The 10,731-nt window shown below is 41.6% G+C and overlaps 1 protein-coding gene across 2 annotated transcripts; it reads right to left on the bottom strand.

Moving 5' to 3' along the window:
- Positions 1–2,638: 2,638 nt before the first annotated feature.
- On the bottom strand, positions 2,639–9,995 carry LOC311133226 (sphingomyelin phosphodiesterase 2-like). Of its 2 annotated transcripts, none has more exons than XM_084166713.1 (10): positions 9,811–9,995; positions 9,602–9,698; positions 7,736–7,812; positions 6,839–6,932; positions 6,638–6,727; positions 5,833–5,915; positions 5,625–5,757; positions 5,364–5,468; positions 4,997–5,171; positions 2,639–4,879 (listed from the first exon to the last, which is right to left on the bottom strand). In XM_084166713.1, exons 1-10 carry the CDS (start codon positions 9,858–9,860, stop codon positions 4,455–4,457), a joined length of 1,329 nt encoding a protein of 442 aa, XP_084022839.1. In that variant the 5' UTR covers positions 9,861–9,995; the 3' UTR covers positions 2,639–4,454. The 2 variants fall into 2 exon arrangements, with proteins under 2 accessions (XP_084022839.1, XP_084022840.1); XM_084166714.1 differs by having other exon boundaries at positions 2,646–4,879; positions 5,018–5,171; positions 9,811–9,951.
- Positions 9,996–10,731: the final 736 nt, after the last annotated feature.

Genomic DNA, 10,731 nt, shown 5'->3' on the forward strand with positions numbered 1-10,731 from the left:
GCAAACCAGCGACCCAGGCAATAATAACATGTTAATAATAACAACATGCTCAATAATAACATTTGATAAATAAAATAACTGAATTCACCTGTGATCACTACATTCATCATAATACTGTTTAAGGTAGCCAACATCCATGAAAAACTGTGATCTCCAGACCAGACCCAGAGCAAGGTAGACAGTTCAGTAATCATATAGTTTGGTAACTGGTTGAATTAATAATTATGCTCTTCACACTTTTCTGCACTGTGACGACCCTTCACCCTTTTGACCCTCAAGATGTTCATTAAGAGAGAATTCTGTACTGTATTATTCAATATCTCTCAAGCCTGTGACACTTTTATAACAAAGCGAGATAGACAAGGCTAGGTGAGATAGACAATCAGATTTGATATGAGGCATGCGTGAGAGCAAAGGTCAGACTCTGGAGCGACCACGTTTAAATGAATCACATTAGATATAAGCCTTCACTGAGTCTTTTGAAAAAACCTATTTGTCTAAAGATTCTTATCTCTTTATGAAAATTGATTAAACAGACCCTATTTTGAAGAACAAAGACCGTGAGAATACCCTGGGAAAATACCCAATTCAATTGTCAGATTGCATGCTGTTAGGCCAGGCAACTCATCTTCATTGGCAAAATGGTCTGGGGTAGACAAAAGAAAGCAGCACCACACCCATGGGCACAGTTTGGCGCCCTAGGGATGTTATTACTGTGGGTGGTGGCTAAACTACACCTGGCAATCTGCACCAAGCATTCATTTCCCACTTTTCAGGAAACCCTAGGATGGAATTAGGTGTTGATGTTCAGACATGTTTAATGACTCATTAGAGCAGAGTTTAAATGTTGTGTTGCAGTCACAGCAGTTCTATCCTTCGACCATACTATCAATTTTTTTATTTTACTTTTATTTCACCTTTATTTAACCAGGTAAGCCAGTTGAGAACAAGTTCTCATTTACAACTGCGACCTGGCCAAGATAAAGCAAAGCAGTGCGATAAAAACAACAACAACACAGAGTTACACATGGGATGAACAAAACATACAGTCAATAACACAATAGAAAATCTATATACAGTGTGTGCAAATGTAGTAAGTTAAGGAGGTAAGGCAATAAATAGGCCATAGTGCAAAATAATTACAATTTAGTATTAACACTGGAGTGATAGATGTGCAGAAGAAGATGTGCAAATAGAGATACTGGGGTGCAAATTAGCAAAATAAATAACAATATGGGGATGAGGTAGTTGGGTGGGCTAATTTCAGAATGGCTGTGTACAGGTGCAGTGATCGGTAAGCTGCTCTGACAACTGATGCTTAAAGTTAGTGAGGGAGATACGAGTCTCCAGCTTCAGAGATTTTTTCAGTTCGTTCCAGTCATTTGCAGCAGAGAACTGGAAGGAATGGCGGCCAAAGGAGGTGTTGGCTTTGGGGATGACCAGTGAGATATACCTGCTGGAGCGCATACTACGGGTGGGTGTTGCTATGGTGACCAATGAGCTAAGATAAGGCGGGGATTTGCCTAGCAGTAATTTATAGATGACCTGGAGCCAGTGGGTTTGGCGACGAATATGTAGTGAGGGCCAGCCAACGAGAGCGTACAGGTCACAGTGGTAGGTAGTATATGGGGCTTTGGTGACAAAACGGATGGCACTGTGATAGACTACATCCAATTTGCTGAATAGTGTTGGAGGCTATTTTGTAAATGACATCGCCGAAGTCAAGGATCAGTAAGATAGTCAGTTTTACGAGGGCATGTTTGGCAGCATGAGTGAAGGAGGCTTTGTTGCAAAATAGGAAACCGATTCTAGATCTATACAGACTTACAGTTTGTAGTTTCCAAATGTCAGTCGTAGGCTATATTATTATTACTTTGTAATAAACCCAAATGTCAGTGTAAACAAAGGCAAACAATCCATATATATTTTTAAAATGTTAAGTGAATGTACAAACGTCAATATTTTATAATACGTCTATTTCTCTTAAAGTTGGAAGATCTTTGTGTGTAAGTGTATGCATTTCCAGCAAAGACTATACCACAGATGGGATACATCACATGGTTAATATTTGAAAGGTATATCACATGGGTCACCTCATCTTGCTTTCCTATTTGTTTTGGTTGCCAATAGAATTGTATTGCTATCCTCAGGTGGTCAGTCTCTGCTACATGTGCAACATTGCTCTCTAGCGGTAAGAAAAGTAAATTTGAACCACAAAGAAATGGAGAGATATTTATACCGCATGACTCTAAAGTGAATGGTGCACTGTGACTGGAATCGAACCCACAACCCTTGGTGTTGCAAGCGCCATGCTTTACCGACTAAGTTACTAAGCAGATGATATGAACAGAATGTCTGAAAGACTGTAGGCTCTTCCAAAGCTGCAGTGTCAATGATGTGTGATTGAGTGTTGATTCCCATGTGGCTCAGTTGGCAGAGCATGACGCTTGCAACACCAGGGTTGTGGGTTTGATTCCCATGGGGGGCCAGTAAGAAAAAGTATGCACCCACTACTGTAAGTCATTCTGGAAAAGAGTGTTTGCAAAATGATAAAATGTAAAAAGTGGATTGTCATTAATTTGCAGATCCTAAGAAGTAATCATACTATAAGAACATAGTTCACATAAATCCAAATATTAGTATACATTATTTATTATTGCCTTTACAATCATGTCCTTCAATTGTCAATAATAATAATCCATATAATCAAGTGGATTGAATACTGCCTGAAATGTTATAGAGGATTATCATGGATTGTTAGTAACTATACAGTATTAGCTAGAGTTCCGTTTTAACCAAGATGATTCAAAGAGTGCCAGAATACATTTAACTAGCCTACATTTGTGAAGATAACTGAATGTATCTATGTGTAATATTTTTAAAAAACTCATATTATTCAGTCTTTTCCCTACATTAATTGCACTAAACTGAATCCCTGAAAAAAGCAGGTCAGGGTTACAGTTATGTTCTTTACATTTAAATTGACAATCTCTGCATATGCAGCAATGGTTGCACTGGCCTTCGTTTTACAGTACATTCAATTACAAGGTAACAAGTACATTAAAAGCTTTATCTTGCTAATCAAGTGCAAGTACCCTAACAACTTGATCTTATCAACTTTATGTGAATCTTTATAAGTGTGCATTGATTGGTTACCATATCATTTGTTAATTTCATAAATAAATAAGAGCAAGTGACTTGATTAATCAACATTTTCTAAACACACTACTAAGACAAGCAAATGCGTTCAAATCTCTCCCTTTGGGACAGTGCACCCACCGTTCAAGAGATCTGATCATCTCCTCCAACACGTCTACGAAATAAAAGCCTAATGTACAGTTCAAGAGAGGAACTGTGCTTTGTCCCCACAGTTAATTTCAAACCACGTCACAGGAGCTCTCGTCCTGCAGGGCACTTGGATGCTGAATTCCAAATGGACCCTTAAGACTCTACTCCTTAGACACTCATGTTGATCTGAGAGGATTGGATAGGTGGAAGCAATATGGTAATAGTTCCACCCATCCAATCAGAAGACAGAGCTACTACTGCAATGCATCTACCTATCCAAGCCTATCAGATCTACAGGAGTGCCTAAGGTGTAAGGGCTAGGGGGATCAATTTGGAATTTAGTGTAACGTTCAAACCAACCGAACAAAACATGGCTCCACTAAAAGTAGAGGTCATACATCGTCCCTGAGTTGGGGTAAAGAGGCTCTAAGCTGCTATACACTGTAAAGGAATTCATGAAACAGAGGAAAGAATTGGTCCCACCAACACCCTGAGTGGTGGAATGCAAGCCAGACCTGAGGAACCTCCTAGTGCCAACGCAATCCTCAGGTCTGGACTATAGGAAAGATGTACGTTAAGAATGTGTTTATCACCAGATTGTCTCATGGCCAATTGCCACGAGAAGCGGTCATTGTTCGAGAGGGAAGATGAGTAAGTGCTGTGCAATCCAAAGATTGTCGAGTGGAATTTACAGATGCACAAAGTTAAAAAAACGAAACAAACATAGCAGCTAAGCACATGAGCAAAGCCACTAAGAAAAGTAATTTTCTTTTGGTTCAAGTCATTACGTCAAAGCTTATGCTGAATGCTTCTACTGCAGTGAAACCTCAATAGCATAAAGCACATTCAGTCGATGCAGACAGACAACTCCAAGGACCTCTTTAAAAGCTGGAATCCTTAATGGTGAAACTGCCACGTCCGTTTGCAATATTACAATAGCAAATAAGTAACTGTAAACAACAAACACTGTTTTTCCCCCCATCGGACATCATTGCATACGCAATAGAACAGCAGCATATGTACTGTAATTTGTTTGATCTTAATACACGACGCTCCCCACCTCTGCTTCATCAACAATAAGAACAGCCCTGGGGCGTTGTTTCCCCTACTTCAGATTCCATCTTTAAGATCAGTTCCTCAAAGTTCATTTTATACCCCCCATGCCTCTATTCCTCTGGCTCCAGAGGGCAGGGATCCTGTCCGTCCGGTGGCCTACGGAGGGGGATCAGAGGCTGGGCCAGGGGGAATCCCCTCAGCCTCTCCTGGAGGCTCCCTACAGCCAGCCTCATCTGGTCCTCTGCCCCCTGTAGAGCCTTCACCTCCATGGTGTAGAAGATGTAGAGCAGGAAGGTGGTGATCAGGATGGCAAAGCACAGCACGCCCAATAGGTAGAAGGAGGCCTGGGGGAAGGGCTGGTCAGCTCCCAGGGCTAGCCAGGGAACAGCAGCGATGGCCAGCTCCAACAGCAGCAGGGCCAGGCCCATCACCCCGGTACGAGCTGCCGTGTAGCGCATCCTCTCAGCACAGTACAGGCCCACCTTCACCTCAGTACGGGCCTCCGTCACTATGTCCACCAGCTCAGCCAGCTTACCTGAGGGAAGGAGGGAAATAGCAAGTCAAACCCTAGGCCATCACATTGTAACTGGAATGGTGTGTTGTCCGTAGAGAATGGTATGAAATAGTGGTGAATGAGGCTTAGAATGAGTACCTGCAGCACAGTCCTGCATACCTCTGGTCTCGTCTCCTCCTGCCTGCTGTGTCAGGGTCTGCAGCTGCAGCTCTGCGCTCAGGGCCTCGTGGTCAGAGTAAGGGAAGGGATGGTCAGGGACAGAACCCTTGGTGGTTGACAGAGACTCACACTGGATAGACACTCTTCCTGACCCCTGGGAATGATACAACACACATTTTAGTGTACAAGATGTACCATCAATACAATGATCAATGTCTATTTTTATTTTGGTAATAAGTAGGCACATTTATTGTCCAGTACATATTGGCAGACTGTTTGTCAAATATGAAAGTTAGTTAGAAATTAAAACAAATGCCGGATATCGAACGATCCTTCCCACTGTCACCTTGTAGAGGATGTAGTCTATTCGGATGCCCTTCTCGAAGGGGCAGAGCTCTTTGGGATTGATGAAAGGGTTATCTGCTATAAGAGTGATGCCGTCCTCACAGCCCTACAGAGAAAATATGATTAATAGCTTTTCAGTGTATTTTAATAAGCATTAGAGGCATGTGCATAACTAATCAAACATAAATCAACCTCTCCTCTGCAAGATATTTCAGTTAGATTTCAAATGAAAAAATTAATGGCACTGGACTGATCATCATACATCAAACTTAGCAGTCTCTGTGTAACTGTCCCGGAGGCCAGTGTATGTCCGTAGCAACCGGTTGCCAAGGTCCTGGGGATGCAGGTTCAGATCTCCGGCCAAAATCACCAGGTCTGCTCCACTGGAGGTATGACTAACAGAATAAATCAAAATAACACCCATTAAAATGGCATTGAAATTAAAATGCATTGAGTTTTAGCCTCCTTACCGTATAAACTGCTGCAGCTCCCAGGCCTGTACCACTCTATGAGGTAAGTAGGAGTCCTTCTCCCTGCAGTACTCTGCATGCAGCTGGACAACACACACACAGGAAGAGGACACCACATCAGTCATAGATACATCTCATATGCATGTGTCTGCTACAGGTAGAGGTTACCCCTAGGCACAGATCTAGGTTCAGCAAACTCCCCAAAATCCTAACCTTAGAAGGGGCAATCTGCAGTTCAAACAACAACAAAGCGGACTCCCCACCACTGCTGAGGGATGGGTTTGGAGAAATGTAAGCACTCTTAAATTCAGAGACAGAGCTCTAGTGCAAGAACAGGCCATATATGAGATGAACATTTTAGTTTTAAACATGTTTTGAGGCTATACAGTAATAATAATAATAATAATAATATGCCATTTAGCAGACGCTTTTATCCAAAGCGACTTACAGTCATGCGTGCATACATTTTTGTGTATTGGTGGTCCCGGGGATCGAACCCACTACCTTGGCGTTACAAGCGCCGTGCTCTACCAGCTGAGCTACAGAGGACCACACAGTGTTTGTTTACATCTACATTGTTTACAAAAATTGGAGTAAAACAAGCTTATATTTTGGGTTCTGGTGGGGTACGACAGTTGAACTAAGCTCATGAGGCACGGATAAGTCATGTTCTTCAATAAATGAACGTAGCAACCGCAGATTGCCCCTTTAACCATTATGGAGAAATTAACTAAACTGCCCTTGGATCAGGGCACCATCATCTTATTCACAGGTGTGGATGAGAAGTTTGGATAGAAACACTTACATGTGTGACGTAGACATGTGCTGTCAGTCTGCCTATGTTTAATATGACCATCCCCACAGCCTTGCCTCCAAACCAGTCTCCATGTTGGGCCTGGATCAGAGGACAGGATACACAGTGAGGACTGAAGAGAATGTCTGACTACCTACCAAAGCCAAACTCATCATACTGTACACACAAATGTGTAAGGACTAGATGACTTACCATGTATGGATAGCCGTTTAATGAATAGCGGTAGAGAAATGCGTCATGGATTCTATGTCTGGAGAACGTGGCCAGTCCACTGCCTATGACGCCACTGGAGGAGAGGCGGGGGAGAGAAACACAACGTACAGCATTAAGATACACGTGTAGGCTACCACATGTTACTATAGAGTGTTTGGTCACACTTTACTTTAATGGTAGGCTACCTACAGAAGGACTTTATTACACATTCATAACCCATGCATACCTATGTACTGCTTATGAATGTGGTATGCATGGGTTATGAAGTCCTAATGTAGGTTCTGTTCAAGTAAAGTGCTAAATCCCATTTATCTTATGTCTAAAAGCTGTAGACTGTTAGACATGATGACTAAACTACACCAGTCAATATGCTGAAAAGTGTATGTGACTTCTGACTAAACTGTAAGAACCAACTCACTAAAATCTGCTGATCTCCTCCACTCTTTTAGTGAATTTCTGAGAGGATTAGAAATGCAAGGCCTTTGAACTAATCTTAGTCCTGTGCCTTGGTATGGAGGTCAAGCAAGTATTAAGATTAACTTGGAGAAATTCCATTGTGCTATAGCTAGCTAATCTTCCTGCATTGAGGTCATTATCTTCCAAATGAATAGTTTATTGTGGTTGACATTAAAATGCAGTGTACAATGCAGAGCACAGGGATCACTATGTGTTTTGTCTTCCTATTAAAATAAGTCCTTAATGAACTATGTTTGACTAAGCAATTGAATGAAAACTTAAGTGATTTAAAATATTTTCCATGTGTTTTGAGAGTTGATGAAGGGGTTACTAGGAAAACGAACTACATGGAGGTCCTATAGGGCCAGGAACACCAACAGATTGAACAAGACATCTTGGTTCGAACATTTCTAATTGTACCTTTTGAAGTAATGGGAGTGCGGATGGGTAGAGGAAAGTTTCCTTTTCAAGCAGAGGAAGTCTTTTTCACTCCAGACCTGAAAAATAAAACCAGGGGAACATTGAGAACATACAGTGCCTTCAGAAAGTATTCATACCCCTTGACTTATTCCACATTTTGTTGTGTTACAGCCAGAACAAAACACAATCTCACACAATACCCCATAATGACAAAGTGAAAACATGTTTTTAGAAATACTTGCAATGGATTGAAAATGAAATAAAGAAATATCTCATTTACATAAGTATTCACACCCCTGAGTCAATACATGTTAGAAACACATTTGGCAGTGATTACAGCTATTCTTTTCATAGTTCTTCAAGCTCTGTCAAATTGGTTGTTGATCATTGCTAGACACCCATTTTCAAGTTTTGCCATAGATTTTCAAGCAGATTTAAGTCAAAACTGTAACTCAGCCACTCAGGAACATTCACAATCTTCTTGGTAAGCAACTCCAGTGTATATTTGGCCTTGTGTTTTACGTTATTGTGCTGCTGAAAGGTGAATTCATCTGGCAGTGTCTGGTGGAAAGCAGACTGAACCATGTGTTCATCTAGGATTTTGCCTGTGCATAGCTCCATTCCGGTTATTTTTTTATCCTGAATAACTCCCCAGTCCTTAATGATGACAAGCATACCCATAATATGATGCAGCCACCACTATGCTTGAAAATATGGAGAGTGGTACTCAACAATGTGTTGTATTGGATTTGCCCCAAATGTAACAATATGTATTCAGGACAAATTGATTTGCCACATTTTTTTGCAGTATTACTTTAGTGCCTTGTTGCAAACAGGATGCAAGTTTTGGAATATTTGTCCTTATTCTATACAGGCTTCCTTCTTTTCACTGTCAATTAGGTTAGTATTGTGGAGTAACTACAATGTTGTTGATCCATCCTCAGTTTTCTCCTATCACAGCCATTAAACTCTGTAACCGTTGGCCTTGTGGTGAAATCCCTGAGCGGTTTCCTTCCTCTCCGGCAACTGCGTTAGGTAGGACACTTGTATCTTTGTAGTGACTGGTGTATTGATACACCATCCAAAGTGTTATTAATAACTTCACCATGCTGAACAGGATATTCAATGTCTGCTTTTTATTTTATTTTTACCTATCTACCAATAGGTGCCCTCCTTTGGAAAACCTCCCTGGTCTTTGTGTTTGAAATTCACTGCTTGACTCCAGGACCTTACAGATAATTGTATGTGTGGGGTAGAGAGATGTTAAACACTAGTATTGCACACAGTGAGTCCATGCAACTTATTATGTGACTTGTTAAGCAAATGTTTACTCCTGAACTTATTTAGGCTTGCCGTAACAAAGGGGTTGAATACTTATTGACTCAAGAAATGTCAGCTTTTCATTTCTTATGAATTTTTAAAAAATATCGAAGAACATAATTCCACTTTGACATTAATGGGTATTGTGTGTAGGCTAGTGACAAAAAATCTAAATGTAATCGATTTCAAATTCAGGCTGAAATACTACAAAACATGGAAAAATGTCAAGGGGTGTGAATACTTTCTGAAGGCACTGTACTTGAAGATATTCAATGATAAGCGTTCAGTAAGCGAAGGCTTCACCATGTTAATTAATAGCCTCAAGACAAGTGTTGAAAAGCTTGCTCAATAGAGAGGGATAACTTTGGGGAGGGTTTGTGGTATGTATGTATGTATATATGGTATGAACATAAGGGTGGAAAAATTCCACAGCTTTGGCAAAATGCCCAGACAGTCGAGACAGCTGTGAGAGTAGTGGAATGGCGTGTAACACAGTGGACCTCCCTCACCAAAACATGAGCAGAACAGACCAGTGTGTGAACAAACCTCTTGCAGCAGGACAATATCATGCTCCTCTCTGCTCAACAGCTCTCCTATCATGGCGTAGCGCTGCGGACAGTGCTTGCTGAGGTAACGGACACCCCTGAGAACAGGAAGGACAGACAGACAACATTACCACATTATAGGCCTAGTATGTGTGCGATGCAAAACATGTATGCTTACTCTGCACACACTAAAAACAAAACAGCACTCACCAGCAGTTGAGGGAGAAGACTCGGAGCCTGATGGTGTTGCTGTCAGCCATGGTAATAGGAATGAATGAACAGTGATGGCAGACTTCAACAGTGGTCAATGCCTGCCTGTGTGCTTAGGCTAGTCCCTGCTGTATGGATGGAGCCACGCCCCTAGTTAGGATCAGCAGTGAGGACTATGACTGGAACTCCAACAAGACAAAACATTGACAGAGTAGAGTAAGTCAACTTTGAGGCTGAATGCTCTCTAAGTGTCTATAGCCAGCCTAAGCAACTTGTATTGTATGTTCACAGTTCTATGTGAGAGAGGAGAACATTACTTGGAAGTTCAATTAAACAGCTGCGTAAAGATAGCTGGCACCTGGCAGCACTAAATCATTAATCCACACAGTCTAACAATGCAGGGGGACACCACACTCACTGTCTGTCTCCTCTCTTGCAGGGGGCCATAGCAGACTGACCTGACTGCCTCGAGACCAGCTTGCAGCCTAACTGACCGGCACTACTACAGCTTGTTTGCAATGAGAACCAGAGACAATTTATCGAAGTTAGTGCACCATCAACATGGCTAGCTACAACCAAAAAGGGCTTTAGCTAGCTAGCTAGCAGGCTTTGACTTTCACGACACAGAAACAGACCCGTAGCAATGTTTATAGACTCTAGCTAGCTAGCATTAGTTACATAAATGGAGAAGCTGGGTGACAATTTGGTGCGAATAAACTTTAACAATAAACTAGCAAATTATTTTAGCTAGATAGCCAATGATTTCAATGAACTTACCAACCTTGCAAGCAGGCTAGCTAGCTAGCTAGCTGGCAAGTTCCGTGCGGCTGCAGTTGGTCACATGCAATGAATATAAACCATTGGTCACATGTCGCGTGCTGACAAGTCAAGAAAACAGGGTGATACTTTTACAACCCTGTT

This window comes from Coregonus lavaretus (assembly GCF_964263955.1).
Source record: "Coregonus lavaretus genome assembly, chromosome: 8".
Classification (NCBI taxonomy): domain Eukaryota; kingdom Metazoa; phylum Chordata; class Actinopteri; order Salmoniformes; family Salmonidae; genus Coregonus; species Coregonus lavaretus.

What these genes read in the sequence shown, in the direction of transcription:
- LOC311133226 (XM_084166713.1), bottom strand. Translation starts at nt 9,860, where the DNA reads ATGGCTGACAGCAACACCATCAGGCTCCGAGTCTTCTCCCTCAACTGC. An exon ending in TAAACGGCTATCCATACATG is followed by an intron (nt 6,728 to 6,838) that starts GTAAGTCATCTA and finishes CCTCTGATCCAG; the next exon opens with GCCCAACATGGAGACTGGTT. An exon ending in CACATGTCTACGTCACACAT is followed by an intron (nt 5,916 to 6,637) that starts GTAAGTGTTTCT and finishes TGTGTTGTCCAG; the next exon opens with CTGCATGCAGAGTACTGCAG.